Source organism: Bos indicus, chromosome X (assembly GCF_029378745.1).
Source record: "Bos indicus isolate NIAB-ARS_2022 breed Sahiwal x Tharparkar chromosome X, NIAB-ARS_B.indTharparkar_mat_pri_1.0, whole genome shotgun sequence".
NCBI classification, from domain to species: Eukaryota; Metazoa; Chordata; class Mammalia; order Artiodactyla; family Bovidae; genus Bos; species Bos indicus.
This window is the reverse complement of record NC_091789.1, coordinates 150,487,878-150,507,790: the sequence shown is the minus strand read 5'-3', so window position 1 is coordinate 150,507,790 and position 19,913 is coordinate 150,487,878. Positions and strand designations below refer to the sequence as shown.

At 50.7% G+C, this 19,913-nt stretch overlaps 1 protein-coding gene across 6 annotated transcripts in view; it reads left to right on the top strand.

The window, feature by feature from the left end:
- The window catches only part of XG (Xg glycoprotein (Xg blood group)), a 29,576-nt gene extending 14,362 nt beyond the window's left edge, over positions 1 to 15,214 (top strand). For 2 of the 6 annotated variants that reach the window (XM_070784904.1, XM_070784901.1), the window contains 6 exons: positions 509 to 553; positions 3,013 to 3,054; positions 4,339 to 4,383; positions 6,762 to 6,797; positions 9,044 to 9,154; positions 10,312 to 15,214. In XM_070784904.1, coding sequence (XP_070641005.1) covers positions 509 to 553; positions 3,013 to 3,054; positions 4,339 to 4,383; positions 6,762 to 6,797; positions 9,044 to 9,154; positions 10,312 to 10,328 — 296 coding nt within the window. In that variant the 3' untranslated portion in view covers positions 10,329 to 15,214. The remainder of the gene's footprint in view (positions 1 to 508; positions 554 to 3,012; positions 3,055 to 4,338; positions 4,384 to 6,761; positions 6,798 to 9,043; positions 9,155 to 10,311) is intronic. The other 4 variants (XM_070784907.1, XM_070784902.1, XM_070784903.1 and 1 more) reach the window with 3 other exon arrangements.
- Positions 15,215 to 19,913: the final 4,699 nt, after the last annotated feature.

The following is a 19,913-nucleotide window of genomic DNA, read 5'->3' as shown; positions in this document are numbered from 1 at the left end:
ACTGGCAGGATCTGAGATCAGTGACTGGTCAGGGAATTAAAATCCTGCATATCCTGCATGCAGCTAAAAACAGAAAGAAAAAGCAAATTGCCCTCTGGACAGAAGAAGGTGTGGAGAAAGTCCTTTATTGCTCAGTTGCTAAGATGATGGTGTGATGCCTGTGAGGCATGCTTCCTGGCCTTGGGGACTGGACTTTTCCCTGGACACGCTGAGAAGTGGGGTTTTGTGCTCAGGCAAGCCCCCTCTCTCTGTAGCTGGGGGTCAGCTTGCCCCTGGCATTAGCAGACCTGCTGAACTTGCAAGGTGAGCTCAGCCTGACTCGGTGCAGCCAGGGAATGTCCAGGGTACGCTTGTCCTTTCCTCTGGCTCGGGGCAATCTGGGTGGGGCTTTTGCCCGGATGTCACAGCCTCTGCTTCAAGGTCCTGTCTTGCTCAAAGCTTCCTTTGGGGATGTCTCCGGCGATTCTGGGCCTTACCTTCCTCTTCACGTGGCCTTTCTTTCCTGCAGGGCGAGGAGGGCGCAACATACCCGGCTTACCTGGCATTAATTATGGTAAAGGAGGTCTTTCATAAAAGCCAGACCAGGAGAAGCTCTTCTGCTGAGGAGCTAAGCCCCGCGTGGGCGCTGCCTGACCGCCTGGGTCTCTGATCGGCGTCCTCACTGTGCACCGAAGCTGGGGAGGGGTTTGCATGGGACGCGGGACACAATCCGTCCAAGAAATGAAGGCTTGCTCATGCGTGTTACTGCCTGTGCACACGCGTGTGGCATGTGTGTGTGCCTGCACGTGGATGTGTGCGTGTGTGGCTGGGAGGGCGCTTGCTTTTATACATGTGGACATATGTTCACATGTGCCTTCGCACTGTGTGTCTGTGCATGCGTGAGTATGAATTTGCACGTGTGTGTGCGCTGTGGGTGTGCGGGTCAGGGCGTAGCTATATCTGTATCTGTGTGCATCTCTGTCTATATCTGTATCTAGACCTCGATCCGTGTGTATCTGTATGTATATGTACCTATATCTATATTTATCTATATGCAGAAATATATCCATACCTGCATATCTATTTCTATCTACAGCCATATGTTACCTGGATCTATATGTATATCTATATGTATTTATATCTATATCTATGTTAATCTATATGCATATCTGTATCTATATCTGTATATATATTTATATGTATAGCTACATGTATATCTATCTATATCTATACCTATATCTACATGTACATCGATTTATATCTATTTTACTTGTATGTATTTATGAATGTATATTTATATATATCTGTTTATCTATGCTATGCTATGCTAAGTCGCTTCAGTCATGTCCGACTCTGTGTGACCCCACAGACGGCAGCCCACCAGGCTGCCCCGTCCGTGGATTTCTCCAGGCAGGAACACTGGAGTGGGTTGCCATTTCCTTCTCCAATGCATGAAAGTGAAAAATGAAAGCGAAGTTGCTCAGTCGTGTCCGACTCCTAGCGACCCCATGGACCGCAGCCTACCAGGCTCCTCCATCCATGGGATTTTCCAGGCAAAAGTACCGGAGTAGGGCACCATTGCCTTGGTATATGTACATCTATGTCTGTATATATGCACATGTATATCTGTAGCTATATCTGTGCTGTGCTCAGTCGCTCAGTCGTGTCCAACTCTTTGTGACCCCATGAACTCTAGCTCACTAGGCTCCTCTGTGCATTTGATGCTGGACAGAGTATCCCAGGCAAGCCTTCTTGTCCAGACAAAAATACTGAAATGGGTTGCCATGCCCTCCTCCAGGGGATCTTCCTAACCCAGGGATCGATCCCAGGTCTCCCGCATTTCGGGCAGATTCTTCACCAGCTGAGCCACCAGGGAAGCCCAAGAATACTGGAGTGGGTAGCCTATCCCTTCTCTAGCAGATCTTCCCATCCACGAATCAAACCGGGGTCTCCTGCATTGCAGGCGGATTCTTTACCAACTGAGCTATCAAGGAAGCCCACCTATATATCTATATCTGTACCTATTTGTATATCGATATCTGTCTACAGCTATACCAGCATCTGTATCTGTATCTTTCTCTATCTCTGTATCTATATCTGTCTACTCCTCTACCTGCATCCATATCTGTTCTTTATCTACATCCAGCTATAGTCCTAAGTTGCTATCTTTGGGCTTCCCAGGGGGCTCAGGAGTAGAGAATCCGCCTGCAGTGCAGTAGACCTGAGTTCCATCCCTGGGTCGGGAAGATCCCCTGGACGAGGACATGACAACCCACTGCAGGATTCTTGCCTGGAGAATCCCATTGACTGAGGAGCCTACCAGGCTGTAGTCCACGGGGTCACAGAGAGTCGGACACGAATGAGTGCCTGTCACGCACACACACCTCTATTTACACAGATGTTGTGTCTATACCAACCTTTGCAGAAGTGTCTCTGTGTATCTTCCCCCCAAAAAATGTATGTTTAATGTGATGCAGTTGACTTCTAGCATGATAGAACTGCGTCCCTTGAGGTGGGGGTAAGCCTGTGTTACCTTGAAGCTCTAGATCGGCATAGGTGGGGGGGCATGAGTAATCTCTGAAAACACACAGCTTTCTGAAGGGCTCTCTGTGGCATGAGTTTTTCCATCCAGAAGCCATGCCTCCGGGGGAGGGACTCCTTAGAGCATTTTCTGGAAGGTCCTGAGGTTTTCCACTATATAGGGCTCCAGACGACTCACTGGACAAGACCCTGATGCTGGGAGAGATTGAGGGCAGGAGGAGAAGGGGGCCACAGGGGATGAGATGGGTGGGTGGCATCACCGACTCGATGGACATGACTTTGAGCAAGCTCCAGGAGTTGGTGATGGACAGGGAGGCCTGGCGTGCTGCGGTCCATGGGGTCGAAAGAGTCGGACATGACTGAGCCACTGGACAACAAGCACTCTTTTGGGGGTGACTATTGGGTCTGGCTTTGGTGCCAGCCGGGCGGATGCCTGCTGGACCCCAAGGTCCACGCTGCGAATGGCTGTCACATCCCTCTTCTCTCCTGCAGGAGGCGGCGGTGGCGGGTTCCAGCCGGGGCACGACGGCTACGGTAACAGGCTCGCTTCATGCAGCGCTGGGGCCCGTGGGGCTGGCGGGGCTGGGTGGGCTTTTCCAGGGCTCCCATTAGAGCTTCCTCCTGGGTCTTGGGTGTGGGCCGCTTCACTGCTGACCATCAGCTTGGTTTCACCCAGGTGTCCAGGGGCTGACCCCACACCCCTCTGTCCAGGAAACAAGACACAGAGCCCCGGGCAACAAGCTCATTAGCAGAGAACAGCCCAAGAATTGCGGATTCTTTATGTAGATAGTACATCATGCCAAGAAAGAAAGGAATTTACCCTGGGATAAACTCCATTCTTGTCTATACCGAGCTTTTCTCAAAGCGAGGGGTGGATCTAGAAGTCTCCAGAGGGTCTCTGGTGCTGTAAAGTGAACTTGGGAGCTATTTGAGCCAGAAGAGCAAAAGGCACTGGATCCATGTTTCTAAACTGAGATAGAATCCCCATGAAACCTTGTACAAAGTAGTCATGTGATACTTTGTCAATGTAGATGTTGGTGCTGTTTAGTCGCTAAGTCGACTCTGACTCTTTGTGGCCCCGTGGACTGTAGCCCTCCAGGCTCCTCTGTCCGTGGGATTCTCCAGGCAAGAATACTGGAGTTTGTTGCCATGCCCTCCTCCAGGGGAATCTTTCTGACCCAGGGATCGAACCTGGGTCTCCCGCAATTGCAGGCGGATTCTTTACCATGTTGAGACCCCAGGGAATCGCTTTTTAAAAATTACTCCCTGGGGACTTCCCTGGTGATCCAGTCATTAGGATGGTGGGCTCTCACTGGCAGGATCTGAGATCAGTGCCTGGTCAGGGAATTAACATCCTGCATATCCTGCATGCAGCTAAAAACAGGAAAAAAAAAATTGCCCTCTGGACATAAGAAGGTGTGGAGAAAGGTCCTTTTATTGCTCAGTCACTGAGATGGCTGTTTACTGCCCTTGGGGCATGCTTCTTGGCCTTGGGGACTGGCATTTTCCCTGGCAGCGCCAGGAAGTGGGGTTTTGAGCTCAGGCAACCCCCCTCTCTCGCAGCTGGGGGTCAGCGTGCCCCTGGCATTAGCAGACCTGCTGAACTTGCAAGGTGAGCTCAGCCCGACTCGGTGCGGCCAGCGAATGTCCCGGGATACGCTTGTCTCTTCCTCTGGCTCGGGAAGATCCGGGTGGGGCTTTTGCCCGGATGTCACAGCCTCTGCTTCAGGGTCCTGTCTTTCTTGAAACTTCCTTTGGGGATGTCTCCGGCATTTCTGGGCCTTCCCTTCCTCTTCATGTGGCCTTTCTTTCCTGCAGGGCAAGGAGGGCGCAACAGACTCCGCTTCCCTGGGATTAATTATGGTAAAGGAGGTCTTTCATAAAAGCCAAAGCAGGAGAAGCTCTCCTGCTGAGGAGCTAACCCCCGCGTGGGCGCTGCCTGACCGCCTGGGTTTCTGATCGGCGTCCTCACTGCGCACTGAAGCTGGGGAGGGGTTTGCATGGGACGCGGGTCGCAATCCGTCCAAGAAATGAAGGCTCGCTCACACATGTTACTGCCTGTGCACACGTGTGTGGCATGTGTGTGTCCCTGCACATGCATGTGTGTGCGTGTGGCTGGGAGGGCGCTTGCTTTTATGCATGTGGACATGCGTTCACATGTGCCTTCATGCTGTGTGTCTGTGCATGCGTGAGTGTGAATTTGACACACACGTGCCTGTGTGTGTGCTGTGGGTGTGCGGGTCGGGGCGGATGTGTGCATGTGGAAATATGTGCAGCTCTTGTGTCTTCATGTGTACATGTGCGGGCGTGTACTGCGCACACACATGTGGAGATATGCACGTGTGTGTCCACGGTCATGTCCACACAGGCACAGTGCCTGTGATGCTAGTGTGCACGCCTGCCTGTGTGCACACATGGCTGTGCCGATGTGTGTGTGTGGACGTGTGCTTGTGTTGTACATGTGTGCATATGTGTATACGCAGATGTGCATGTATGCATATGGGTGTGTCCGTGTGTTGTATGTGCGTGTCTGTATGTATGTGGGTTGTTGCATGTGTGGTGGTGTGTTTTGTGTGTGTGCATGTATGTGGGGGGGTTTGCATGTATGTTCATGTGTGTGGGCTGTGTGTACGTGTATGGATGTGTGTTGTGGGGTGTTGTGTGTGTTGAGTGTATGTACATGTGTGTATATGGGTGTGGTGTGTGCATGTGTGTATAAGTATGTGTTGTATGTGGGATATGTGTGCATGTGTGTATATGGGTGTGTGTTGTGTTGTGTGTGGTGTTGCATGTATGTACATTCGTGCATATGGGTGTGTCAATGCGTTGTGTGTGTGTATGGGATGTATGTGTATTGCATGTATGAACACACATGTATATGGGTGTGTGTTGTGTGTGTGGGATGTTGTGTGTGTGTGCATGTGTGTATATGGGTGTATGTGTGGGGATGTTTGTGCACACATGTGTATATGGGTGTGTGTTGTGTGTGGGGGATATTGTGTGTGGGGGGGGATGTTTGTGCGCATATGTGTATATGGGTGTGTATTGTGTGTGTGTGATATGTGTGCGCACATGTGTGTATATGGGTGTGTGTGTGTGTGCACGTGTGTGTATATGGGGGTGGGTGTGCGGGTGTGTGTGCATGTGTGTATATCTGTGTGTGTGCGTGTGTGTATATGGGGGTGGGTGTGTGTGTGTGTGTGTATATGGGTGTGTGTGTGCGCGTGTGTGTATATGGGTGTGTGTGTGTGCGCGTGTGTGTATATGGGTGTGTGTGTGTGCGCGTGTGTGTATATGGGTGTGTGTGTGTGTGCGTGTGTGTATATGGGTGTGTGTGTGTGCATGTGTGTATATGGGTGTGTGTGTGTGCGCGTGTGTGTATATGGGGGTGGGTGTGTGTGCATGTGTGTATATCGGTGTGTGCGCGCGTGTGTGTATATGGGTGTGTGTGTGTGCGTGTGTGTATATGGGTGTGTGTGTGCGCGTGTGTGTATATGGGTGTGTGTGTGTGCGTGTGTGTATATGGGTGTGTGTGTGTGTGCGCGTGTGTGTATATGGGGGTGGGTGTGTGGGTGTGTGTGCATGTGTGTATATCGGTGTGTGTGCGCGTGTGTGTATATGGGTGTGTGTGTGTGCGTGTGTGTATATGGGTGTGTGTGTGTGCGCGTGTGTGTATATGGGTGTGTGTGTGTGTGTGTGCACGTGTGTGTATATGGGGGTGGGTGTGTGGGTGCGCGTGTGTGTATATAGGGGTGGGTGTGTGGGTGTGTGTGCATGTGTGTATATGGGTGTGTGTGCGCGTGTGTGTATATGGGGGTGTGTGTGTGCATGTGTGTATATGAGTGTGTGTGCGCGTATGTGTATATGGGTGTGTGTGTGTGCATGTGTGTATATGGGTGTGTGTGTGTGCATGTGTGTATATGGGTGTGTGTGTGTGCATGTGTGTATATGGGTGTGTGTGCGCATGTGTGTATATGGGTGTGTGTGTGCATGTGTGTATATGGGTGTGTGTGCATGTGTGTATATGGGTGTGGGTGTGGGTGTGTATGTGCGCGTGTGTGTATATGGGTGTGTGTGCATGCTTCTTGTGTACGCCTTTGTGTGTATCCCTACACCCTGAGGTGACAGCCTCACCCCCGTCCCCTCCCCTGCTTGGACGTGTAATGCCCGCCTCCCAGCAGTAGGCAGCCCGTGACCAGCTCTTCCGAATACCATGTGACTGTGCGCTTGTCCCCTTCCAGGTGGAGCCGGCCACTCCACAGCAGGCAACCAGCAAGGTACGGCCCAGGGGCGGGGCTCCCGGCCTTCTGAGGGGCGGGCTCCCCATGTGGCTGCAGAGGGGCCCGGGCAGGCGAGGTATTGTTTCCACGGAGGGCTTTCAGGGACCACCTTCTCTCTGTGTGTGGGCGTGCAGAAGCTCCTTCCAGGCGGGGTCTGTCCCACGGGGGTCAGAGAAGGAGACGTGGGGACTGACTCGGAGCTGCAAGATGCCTGATGCTCTGGGGACTGACTCGGAGCTGCAAGATGCCTGATGCTCTGGGGACCGACTCAGAGCTGAAAGATGCCTGGAGCTGTGGGGACCGACTCGGAGCTGCAAGATGCCTAATGCTCTGGGGACCGACTCAGAGCTGAAAGATGCCTGGAGCTGTGGGGACCAACTTGGAGCTGGAAGATGTCTGGGGCTCTGGCGACCGACTTGGAGCTGACAGATGCCTGATGCTCTGGGGACCAACTCGGAGCTGAAAGACGCCTGAGGCTCTGCGAGGGCGGCTGCTGTGCTTGGAGCTCCTGCTGCCCACCGCCGGTGCCCGTTTCGTTGACCACAGCTGACCTCAAGCCTCAAAGGAGAGCAGCAGAGCAAACACGGCCTTCACTCCCTGAGAAGCCCCCAGCGGGGCCCCGCCTGCCCCATCACGGGTCCGCGGGGCAGGCCTGGGGTCCGGCCAGCGAGGGTATGCCGTGTGTCGCTGGGACGGCGGAGGCCAGCCTCTTGGGGATCTGGAGGCTGACACGAGTGCAGGGAGATGCTGGAGCCGCACGGCCGACCCCAAGGCTTTGGGGGAGAAAGAAGGGACAGAGCTGTCTTTCTAACCCGTCAGGCCCAGGACCCGGGCGGGGCCATGGTATCGCCGTTTGCAGGACGTATTGCCGTTTCCCCGGGGGCCTGGGTGTTTACGGGACGTTTGTGAAGGCCACGGATGCTTTCCTTCTCGTGGACTGGAGGTAGGGGAGGAGAGGTGCTCCCCAGACAAGATTCAGGTCTGACACACAGATTCATGGAGTCCGTGGCAAGACAGGGGGCTTCCCTGATAGCTCAGTTGGTAAAGAATCCGCCTGCAATACAGGAGACCCGAGTTCGATTCCTGAGTTGGGAAGATTCCCTGGAGAAGGGAAGGGCTACCCACTCCGGTATTCTCAGTCTTCCCTGGTGGCTTAGCTGGTAAAGAATCTGTCTGCAATGCAGGAGACCCTGGTTTGATTCCATTGTTGGGAAGATCCGTTGGAGAAGGGAAAGGCTACCCACTCCAGTATTCTGGCCTGGAGAATCCCATGGACAGAGGAAGCCTGGTGGGGCTACAGTCCGTGGAGTCACAAAGAGTTGGACACAAATGAAGCGGCTAAGACTTTTTCACTTTTGCCAGGACAGAGGACTCACCCAAGATTGGGGTGGGCTGGAAGACAGAATGACTGCTCCTGGATGGGACATCTCCAAGGCACAGTCTACAGATGTGTGGGCGTCGGGCAGGACAGGAGACAGAGGTGTTGTGCTAGCTTTGACTGAACGGAGCCCCAGGAACTGTATTATCTGTGGGGCCAGAGTGTGGAATGGAAAGGATGTGGGGGCTACAGGGGTAACTGGCCAGGTGACCCCTGGGCTGCTCTGAACTTTATACACGCATTTCCCTGGACTGTAAGGAGACCCAACCAGTCCATCCTAAAGGAAATCAGTCCTGAATATTCATTGGAAAGACTGATGTTGAAGCTGAAACTCCAATACTTTGGCCACTTGATGCGAAGAGCTGACTCACTGGAAAAGACCCTGATGCTGGGAAAGATGGAAGGCAGGAGGAGAACGGGACGACACAGGATGAGATGGTTGGGTGGCATCACCCACTCAATGGACATGAGTCTGAGCAAACTCTGGGAGATGGTGATGGACAGGGAGGCCTTGCATGCTGCGGTCCATAGTCACACAGAGTCGGATACGACTGAGCGACTGAAGAACATGAGTCAAGCTTTTCTGTCCCCAAAGATACAAATTCATCCAAACACACCCATTAAATTAAATATATATATATTTTCTGTACAAAACCGTTGGATGCCCCAGACTGATCAGATGTGGTTAGTAAGTGCCCCTTACATAAAGCAGGATGCCTCCCTTGGGCTTCTTCGATGAATTCCATCTTTTTCCCGTGAATAGGAGGGCGGGGAGGGCCAGGGGCGGAGGTGAGTGGGGAGTTGCTGGGAATACACGCTGGCGCTGTTTTTCCTGAGACAGTCTTGTTCCCTTGCATTCCCACAGGCAACATGATAGCGAAAATTGTATCTCCCATCGTCTCCATGGTGGTGGTGACGCTGATCGGGCTGGCGGTCAGGTACTATAACCAGAGGAGAAACTCTCTCAGGACAAACGGCAAGTCCTCCCCCCGCCCCCGCCCCCGCCCCCAATTGTGTCTGCCTTAACTGGTAAAGCCCGATTTTAAAAAGATATATAGATACGTGAATGAATGAAAAAGAGGCAGACTCACAGATACAGACAACAAGTTAGTCGTTCCCAGTGGGGAGATGGTAGAGGGCAGCGGTTAGATGGAGGGGAGGGGGTTAAAAAGAACCAGCTAAATGGGAACCCACTCCAGTCTCCTTGCCTGGAAAACCTCATGGACAGAGGAGCCTGCTGGGCTGCAGTCCACAGGGTCACAAAGAGTCAGACGTTACTGAACGACCCCGCACACACACACGACCTCCAGGGAAACGAGTTTATGCAGGGGGTGGTGGGGGGCGAGGTAGGGCTTCTGCTTCAACTTTGGCTCCAAGCTCCTGGGTTTGCAGAATTACAAGCGCAGGGAGCTGCCCTTGGGAGCAGAGATCCTGGCTGCTGATCCAGGAAATTCCTAGAGACGTCGCTAAAGAGGTGGCTGGGGCAGAGACGCTTTCTTGCAGAAGAAGCAACAGCTCAGACGTTAATCTAGATTCTCTCAAGCTTTGGTCCTGAGACCACTCATGTCGGGATCTATCTGGGTTTTGCCAGAGTGAGGTTTCCACTGCCCCTGAGGGAAGCTATGAAACAGAAGTCTATACCAATCGTGTTTTTGTTCTGGATTTGGGAAACTTCAACATCTCAGTAGCTGCCCTCTGCCTCCCTCTGCTGGTGGTTGGGTGGTTTTGACTTACACCCTGGCCAGGAAGCGCCTTGGTCTATACAACACCCCAGCCTGAAAGTTTGGGAGGGGCAAAGCAAGAGTTTCTGAAAAAAATAAAACCACTTACATTCTGGACCACATGCCTCATCACAGATGTTGTTGTTGAGTCACTCAGTTGTGTCCGACTCTTTGCGACCCCGTGGGCTGCAGCATGCCAGGCTTCCCTGTCCATCACCAACTCCCAGAGTTTACTGAGACTCATGTCCATTGAGTCAGTGATGCCATCCAACCATCTCATCCTCTGCCGCCTGTACAGTGAAAAAAATTAACAGTGCTTGAAGATCAGTCCACTGAAGTGTGTGTATGGTTTGTTTGTTTGTTTTTTTTTTTTTTTAAAGTATGACGTCTTGCTTTCAATGTTTCCTTGCAGAACCACGGACCATCTGAGCTCTTCAAAATCCACCCACCACTCTGAGAAAACCTCCCTTCAGATGACAACCCTGTCGATTCTGTGGAACGTTCCTTTTCATTCTTGGCTTCACTCGCTGCCCTGGAGGGTCTTCTCTTCTGTTTGCAATAGACGTGCTGCCCCACAAAGAAGGGGGTTCCTAATTCCTCAGATACACCCATGGGAACGAGGTGGACAGCTGGATCTTGGATTGTAAAGAGATTGCTTGATCTGTGGGTTCCATCAGCCATGCGGGCTGAGAGGTTCCGACTCTGGTCTGAGCTCTGGAGTATGTCCTGCTGAGACCACGGGCCACTGACGTGGTCAGAGAACACAGGAGCCAGGAGAATAGCTGGGGGTCTCGGGTGGGGCTGCCGTGGAGGACTTCCAAAGGATGGATGCTGCTTGGGTTTCTAGCAAGCTGGGGAGACAAGCTTAGCTCATGCTACAGCTTCCTTGCAAAAGTGAAAGTGTTAGTCACTCAGTGGCAACTGACTCTTTTCGACCCCCTGGACTGTAGCCCACCAGGCTGCTCTGTCCATGGGGATTCTCCGGGTGAGAATCCTGGAGTAGGTTACCATGCCCTCCTCCAGGGGATCTTTCCTGACCCAGGGATCCAGCCTGGGTCTCCCGCATTGCAGGCATATGCTTTACCATTTGAGCCACCAGAGAAACTAAGCCCCTTTAGTTAACATCGGGAATCCGGACCTGTTCACCACCACCTGTGAATCAGGAATGAATGTGTTTCTACCCTAGGGGCAGCATTTAACTTTATCTCAGCTCACAAAAGTATTATCACCTGCAGAGGATGAGGCTGGATTTCTGGAAATTTAAGTGCAAGGCCCATGATGTGGCAACCTGCTTGGGGAGAGATCTTGGGGTGTTTTTTTTTTGCCATGAAATTGTATGGTTTCTACTTTTTTTTTTTTTTTCAGAACGTGGGATAGAGATTTTGAAATGTCGAGACCTTTTTGTATTATTTTTGGCCTTGGATCCTCTGTGGGTACCAGTTCTTAACACAACGTCAGCGCTTTGCTTGGTGTATACTTTTCTTTGTCCTGGACTAACTGTCTACCCTCAGCATCTAAAAAGTAGACCAGCTGCTTGCTTGGGTTTCAGTCATTCTTTAGGGGAGAGGAGAGAATGGGTAGTTTGGGCAGACTAGTGTAGTCTGATGGACTGAGATCAACGCTGATAGAACGTTTAGGGTTTGAGTATCGGAACCAGAGAGGAAGATGGTCATTAGAGTCTGGAACGCAGAAAGATGATGCACGGAAATCCTAGATATTCATGTGTGGGTGCTCCCCCTTAGATACCTGCACCCCGGTGTTCACTGCAGCAGTATCTCCAGTAGCCAAGGCACGGGACGCCTAAGAGCCCATCGATGGAGGAATGGCTCAAGACGATGTGGTACGTGTGTACAGATGGAATATTACTCGGCCGTGAACAAGAATGAACCCATGGTATTTGCAGCAACATGGGTGGGCCTGGAGAGTATTGCCGCAAGTGAAGTAAGTCTGCAGAACACAAAATACCCTATGATATCGCTGATGTGTGGAATCTAAGAAAACGGATACAAATGAACTTATTTACAAAACAGGGATAGACTCATGGACATACAAAATGAACTCCTGGTCACCAAAGGGGAGAGCATGGAGGCATAAATTAGGAGTTTGGGATGAAGAGATACACGATACCATATGTAGAATAGATAAACAGCAAGGTCTTACTTGATAGCACAGGGATCTCTACTCAAAATGTGGTAATAAATGATACTGGAAAAGAATATATGTATATCTCCATGAATAACTGAAATTGCCTTATGTGTCAGTCGGTCAGTCATATCGGACTCTTTGTGACCTCAGGGACCGTACGTAGCCCACCACGCTCCTCTGTCCATGGGATTCCCCAGGCAAGAATACTGGAGTGGGTTGCCACGCCCTCCTCCGGGGGATCTTCCTGATCAGTGATGGAACCTGGGTCTCCTGCATTGGCATTTGATTGTTTACCAACTGAGACACCAGGGAAGACGACACCGGAAACGAACACAGCATTGTAAACCAGCTACAGTGAAACAGAAGAGAGAAGAGAACACCGTTTCTCCAAGGATAAACCACTGTATGCAAGGGCTGCTGACCCGCCTCCAGCTCCTAATGCGGGGAAAGCAAGTCTCTCTCTCTCTCATACACACACACACACACAGGTATCAAAATTCATGCACTGATGTCCTGACCCTTGGCATCTCAGAGTGGAACCTTATGTGTCAAAAGATCGGGGACAGTTGTGATCAGTTAAGACGATGAGTCAGAACAGGAGGATGGCTTCTGAGGCAATATGAGCTGTGTCTGTATAAGAGGGGAAATTCAGAGACACACAGAGAGACACCAGGAAAGGAACCTGAGTGGCTTGGAGCAGCCCAGCCACAAGGTAAAGAGCTATCGCAAGCCGGGACAGAGCCCCGTATAACCTTCAGAGGGCGGGCCCGCCTGCCCACCCCTTGGACTTGGACTTCCAGACTCTGAAACTGGGAGAAGATACATATTTCTTATTTCATCTGCCCAGTTTGTGGGATTCTGTTAAAGGCATCCTTAAAAAGTCATACAGAGATGAATATATTTGGGGTACATAGTGGTGAGGGTTTTTTTTTTTTTTTTTCTAATTTAAACGCGAGAATGAGGAATGCATCTAGCTTGTCTGTACAGGTGGTACGGGAAGCCAGGCATGATTAAACTCTGGACTCAGGCCCAAAGCGTGAGATCACAGTCTGGCTTCTCCAGGTCAAGCTGTGTGACCCTAGGCAAGTTGGGCAACCTCTCTGGGTGTCCGTCATCTCATCTGAAAAACGAGTGTTTTGGAAATCTTGAACGTGGATCACAAGAAGTTTCAAGGAAACTGACTTCTGGCATCTGTCTTCCAAAACAGTGGTGAGGCTGTGGTTGTTCAGCCGCTAAGTTGTGTGCAGCTCTTTGCAGCCCCATGGGTTGTAGCCCTCCAGGGGCCCCAGTCCATTGAAATTTCCAGGCAAGAACACTGGAGTGGGCTGCCATCTCCTTCTCCAGGGGATCTTCCCAACGCAGGGATTTGAACTGCAGTCTCTTGCATGGGCAGGCGGATTCTTTACCCCTGGAGCCACCAAGGAACTGTATCCTATATTTTGAAAGATTTTAAATAGTCTCACCTCAGAAAGAAAGAATTATGTCACAGGGTGGAGGCGTCAGACAAGGCTACGGTGATCATCCCACTGAAAAGTAGCCGCCACGGTCATCCCACTGAAGCATAGCTGCGATGGTCATCCCACTGAAGCATAGCTGCGATGGTCATCCCACTGAAATGTATCATCATCCCACTGAAATGTATCCTCGTCCCACTGAAATGTATCATCGTCCCAATGTACACCTTAACCTTCTACAATGCTACGTGTACATTATGTCTCAGTAAAGCTGGGGGGAAGAATTCTTTGTGAATTTTTCTGTGAGTATTTTTGCTTGGATTCTGTAGGCGTGTGGCATGCCACGAGCACAGTTGATCCATACAGTGGCTCTGGCGAGACTTTCCTCTTTCTTTCCACGGAAAATTAACTAGACATTGAATATTCTGTGACAGCACATTGTATACACACGTATATATCTGGGACAGAGCAGCTGTCTTAGTGACCATATGTTTCTGCTGACGTGATAGAATCTCACTTCCAAATTGTGTTTTCTTCTGACTGCCGCGGGTCTTGTTCATTTTGAGGACTGTTTCAGAGGATATGTGTGTGCATCTGTTCTTTTATCTTCCTTCGGGTAATTTAGTGTAGATTTGGTGGCTGTTTCTTGCGTAGGTTTGGAGGACTCCTTTATCTGTGCTCAGAAGTCAATTTCCTTTAAACTTCTTGTGACCCACGTTCAAGATTTCCAGCATCTTCGGTATTTCACATTGAAGGAGCCACCATGTGTAGCAGAATTATCTTTACTTTCAGCAAATGTTTCTTAACATTTTGTTGTTTAATTCTGTTTCTTTGTACCCTCTAGCTTCTTTTATCCCCCCCTCCAAAAAAAACATTAGCTTCATTATTAAAAAAAAAAAAAACTTTTGTATTAGAGTATAGCTAATTAACAAACAATGTTGTGATAGTTTCCGGCGGACAGCAATGAGACTCAACTATATACATATACATGTATCCATTCTCCCCAAACTCCCCTTCCATCCAGGCTGCCACATGAAATTGAGCAGAGTTCCCTGTGCTGTCCAGCAGGTCCTTGCTGGTTCTCCATGTTAAATACAGCAGTGTGTCCATGTCCACCCCAAACTCCCTGACTATCTCTTTCCCCATCCCTACCACGCCTCAACCATAAGTTCACTCTCTAAGTCTCTGAGTCTGTTTCTGTTTTCTAAGTAAGTTCATTTGTATCATATCTTTTCAGATTCCACGTGTAAGGGATGTCATATGCTATTTCTCCTTCTCTGTCTGACTCACGTCACTCAGCATGACACTCTCTAGGCCCATACATTTCACTGCAAACAGCATTAACCGTCTGGCTTCTTATAAAAACTCCTTTGAAAGTGAAAGTATTAGCCATTCAGTCGTGTTCGACTCTTTGAGACCCCATGGACTGTAGCCCGCCAGGTTCCTCTGTCCATGAGATTCTCCAGGCAAGAATACTGGAGTGGGTTGCCGTTTCCTCCTCCAGGGGATCATCCCGACCCAGGGATCGAACCTGTGTCTCCTGAGTCTCCTACATTGCAGGCAAATTCTTTACCGCGGAGCCACCTGGGAAGCCCATACATCTGGAAACAGTCACCACCTGCCATGTGGTTTTAGAATAAGCGTTAATCTTGGTGGGGTAATTCAGTGCCTTTTCTGCTTTGTTTCTTTGAAAGTAAAAAATATATATTTTTTCAACTTTTGGCTGCTGTGAGTCTTTGTTGCAGTGCTCAGCCTTTCTCTAGCTGTGGCACTCGGGCCATCTGGTTGTTCCACGGCATGTAGCGTCTTAGTTCCCTGACCAGGGATCGAACCTGCGTCCTCTCCATTAGAGATCGCTAAGCACTGGGCAACCCTTTTGCTTTTCTTGGAGTCACAATGTGCTCAAACGCAAGTTCTGTCTGAGCCACAAGAAGCCCACTCTCACTGGTGAAAAGTCTCCCGAGATTTCCTAGCACAGAAGATGCAGCAAAAAGTGAAAAAAGGATCAAGGTGTCCAAGAGCCAGTCCCCTCCCGTGAGTGCTTATTTGCAGGTCAGACTCCAGAGGGAATAGTAGAATTAGCTTGTCTGATTTCATATCGCGTACTATTCTGGGCCTGGGTGTTGACAGGCTTCAGTGGGTGTGGGTTGGCGTCCACCCAAGCCCCGCCTTCCTAACGGAGGCTTGTCCCCAGGAGTTCCAAATATAAACGCAGCGCGTTCCCCGGAATCCAGCAGAGCTGTGAGCACATCTGCGCTTTGCAGCCGTCTCTCCTTTATCCTGGCCACCTCCCTCCCCGCCCTTCTAGAACAGGTGTGCGGCAAAGATAGCTGCCTGTCCACAAATAGCTGGCGCTCCATAAATGGTCCATGGTTGGACAGATGCCCCAAACTCCCCTCAGCCGAAAATAAAAGCAGTGCTTGGATGTGATGCTTTTGAACCGTGGTGTTGGAGAAGACTCTTGAGAGTCCCTTGGACTGCAAGGAGATCCAACCAGTCCATCCTAAAGGAGATCAGTCCTGGATGTTCATTGGAAGAACTGATGTTGAAGCTGAAGTTCCAATCCTTTGGCCACCTGATGGGAAGAGCTGACTCATTGGATAAGACCCTGATGCTGGGAAAGATTGAAGGCGGGAGGAGAAGGGGACGACAGAGGATGAGATGGTTGGATGGCATCACCGACTCGATGGACATGAGTTTGAGCAAACTCCGGGAGTTGGAGATGGACAGGGAGGCCTGGCAGGCTGCAGTCTGTAGGGTCTCAAAGAGACGTACACGACTGAGCGACTGAACAAGTTGGACTGACAAGCAGAGAACATTTTGCCACTGGAGTGGAGGGCTGGGGGCACCAGCTGGCTCTCTCACCTTTGGCTATAAACCAGAGGGGCATTAATTAGAGATGAGACCATTGCAATCATAGCCAAGGGCACTTTCTTGCCCACCTCCTCTGCTCAGACTTTTGTTCTCTCTCTCTGTCTCCCATATCCACTTCCAACACCGTATAAAGTGTGACTTTCAATTGTTTATTGCCTGGCTTCTCCCCACCTCCCCGACTAGAATATACATTTGGAAAAACATGGATGTATCTGTAACTCCTAGAACCATGAGTGGCAAACAGCAGTGAAGTGAAAGTCGCTCAGTCGAGTCTGAATCTCTGCGACCCCATGGACTGTAACCCTGCCAGGCTCCTCTGTCCATGGGATTCTCCAGGCAAGAAGACTGGAGCGTTGCCATGCCCTCCTCCAGGGGATCTTCCCGACCCAGGGATTGAACCTGCGTCTCCTGAGTCTGCATTGCGGGTGGATTCTTTACTACTGACCCACCGGGGAAGCCCTAAAATGTGGATATATTATTGCAATCGTGATGCACACAGAAGGATGCATTTACAGATATACTGCAGAATCTGTTCTCATTGTCTTGCTTGCCTTTCAAGATTCCTCACAAGGCTTTAGTCACAAAAATGTGGCAAGCAATCCAGCCGGTTGGCATACTTTTCTAGCTTGTGGGCTTGAACTATGTCTCACAAAGGGCCCTGTAACTTGCTAACAACATTGCATCTGATGTAGCAACCAAAGACTCATTTTCTCCAAACAACGTCTTGGGAGAAGGCAGGCTCAGTTTTGCAATAGACAAACATCCTTTGTGAGGCACCCGAGAGCAGAGACCGCCTTGGGCTCACGGCGCCCACAGGTCACCTGGCTTCCTGGCTAGCGGCCCCCACCCCCAAAGGAACCCAGTTGCTCCCATGGCAGGATGTCTGCTCTTGGTTTAAAAATGGACCTAGCTTTTGCCCGGAGATCCGGGAGGATGGCCTGTGGCTGACCGCCTTCGGCTCTGTTTGCTGTTGTTGTTCAGTCGCTCAGTCGTGCCCGACTCTTTGAGACCCCATGAACCACAGTACGCCAGGCCTCCCTGTCCATCACCAACTCCTGGAGTTTACTCAAACTCATATCCATTGAGTCGGTGATGCCATCCAACCATTGCATCCTCTGTCGTCCCCTTCTCCTCCTGCCCCCAATCTTTCCCAGCATCAGGGTCTTATCCAGTGAGTCAGTCAGTGCTTCCCATCAGATAGCCAAAGGATTGGAGCTTCAGCTTCAGCATCAGTCCTTCCAGTGAATATTCAGGGTTAATTTCCTTTTGGATGGACTAAATACCTCTGCCATAATAAGGAATGAAATTGTGCCATTTGCAGAGATGTGGGTGCACCCAGAGATGGTCTATACAGAGTGAAGTCAGAAAGACAGATATCATATGTTGATGCATATATGTGGAATCCAGAAAAATGGCAGAGATGAACATATTTGCAAAGCAGAAATCCAGAGTGGGGTAAAATGTGAAACTGAGATTGATTCTACACACTGGGCTTCCCTGGTGGTTTAGACGGTAAACAATCTGCCTGCCATGGAGGAAACGGGGGTTCAATCCCTGGGTCAGGAAGATCCCCTGGAGGAGGGCATGGCAACCCACTCCAGTATTCTTGCCTGGAGAATTCCATGGACAGAGGAGCCTGGCGGGCTACAGTCCACGGGGTTGCAGAGAGTCAGACATGACTGAAACCACTCAGTACACTCGCAGGTAATATGAAATAAACATGAGAACTGGAAAAAAGAACAGACACAAACATTTCTCCAGTTTCCCTCAGTTGCTTCTCTGGCTCCCACCTACTTCCCCCGCTCTCTAGCCACAGGGTGCTCCAGCCATCCCAAGCCCACAAGTCAGCAATCAGAACCCACCAGGGGGAGGGAAGCTTGGTACCAGAGGGAAGACCCCAACACGCAGTTTCCTGAGGCTAGGGGTGTAACGAGACCTGGGACTGTTTGTCAGAACGCCCTGGAAGATGCTGTGACCCGCAGAAGCAAAAGCTGGGGGAGGAGGACTTGGAGTGCAGCACAGGTTAGGGTGTCCAGTTCCTGCGGGTGGGAGGGGGTGATATCTACTTCCTCCAAACCTATCAGCCCGCCTCGTGGTGTTTCCTGGACTTCCCGAGGGTTGGGTAGAGCGTGGAATTCCTAGGATGCTTTCTGAACAGTAATGAAAGGGTGGGTTCAGGGATGAGGCAGGAAGGAATCTGCCTTCTCCGGGACTGCGTTTGCATTTGGCCTGGAAGGGTCTCATTTTCTCCCCCAAGGCAGGAGAAAGTGCCAGGAACCACCCCGCAACCCCTTCCCCAGCCCGGAATGTGGCTTCTTTAACCCTCTCTTTCCCTCTGGGCCAAAGCAATCTGCTTCCTCCCTCCTGTGTGCTTGCTTCGTTAATGCATGCACTCAGGCATCCGTGAATTATTAATTCACTCATTCACCCACTCCAGCAGACCAGCGCTCGTTCACGAATTCACAGACTCACCCATTCTTGCAGGCATTCATTCATTCAGGCAGGCAGGCATGCACACAGGAACTCATTCATTCACTCAGGCACACACTCGGGAGCTCATTCACTCATTCACTCGGGCACGCACAGGGAGCTCATTCACTCATTCACTCAGGCACACACACGGGTGCTCATTCATTCATTCACTCAGGCATGTACAGGGGACTCATTCATTCACTCAGGTCTGCACACAGGAGCTCATTCATTCATTCACTCAGGCCTGCAAGCGGGAGCTCATTCATTGATTCACTCGGGCCTGTACGCGGGAACTCATTCATTCCTTCACTCAGGCATGTACAGGAGAACTCATTCATTCACTCAGGTCTGTACACAGGAACTCATTCACTCAGGCACGCACTCGGGAGTTCATTTATTCATTCACTCAGGCCTGCACGCGGGAACTCATTCACTCAGGCACGCACTCGGGAGTTCATTCATTCATTCACTCAGGCATGCACATGGGAACTCATTCATTCATTCACTCAGGCCTGCACACGGGAACTCATTCATTCCTTCACTCGGGCACGCATGGAACTCATTCATTCATTCACTCAGGCACACACTCGGGAGCTCATTCACTCATTCACTCGGGCACGCACAGGGAGCTCATTCATTCATTCACTCAGGCACGCACACGGGAACTCATTCATTCATTCACTTGGGCTCGCACACAAGAACTCATTCATTCATTCACTCAGGCACACACACGGGTGCTCATTCATTCATTTACTCAGGCACGCACACGGGTGCTCATTCATTCATGCACTCAGGCAAGCACACGGGAGCTCATCCATTCATTCACTGAGGCAGGCACGCAGGAACTCATTCATTCATTCACTCAGGCACGTACATGGGAACTCATTCATTCACTCAGGTCTGCACACAGGAACTCATTCACTCAGGCACGCACTCGGGAGTTCATTTATTCATTCACTCAGGCCTGCACGCGGGAACTCATTCATTCCTTCACTCGGGCACACATGGAACTCACTCATTCATTCACTCAGGGACGCACTCGGGAGCTCATCCATTCATTCACTGAGGC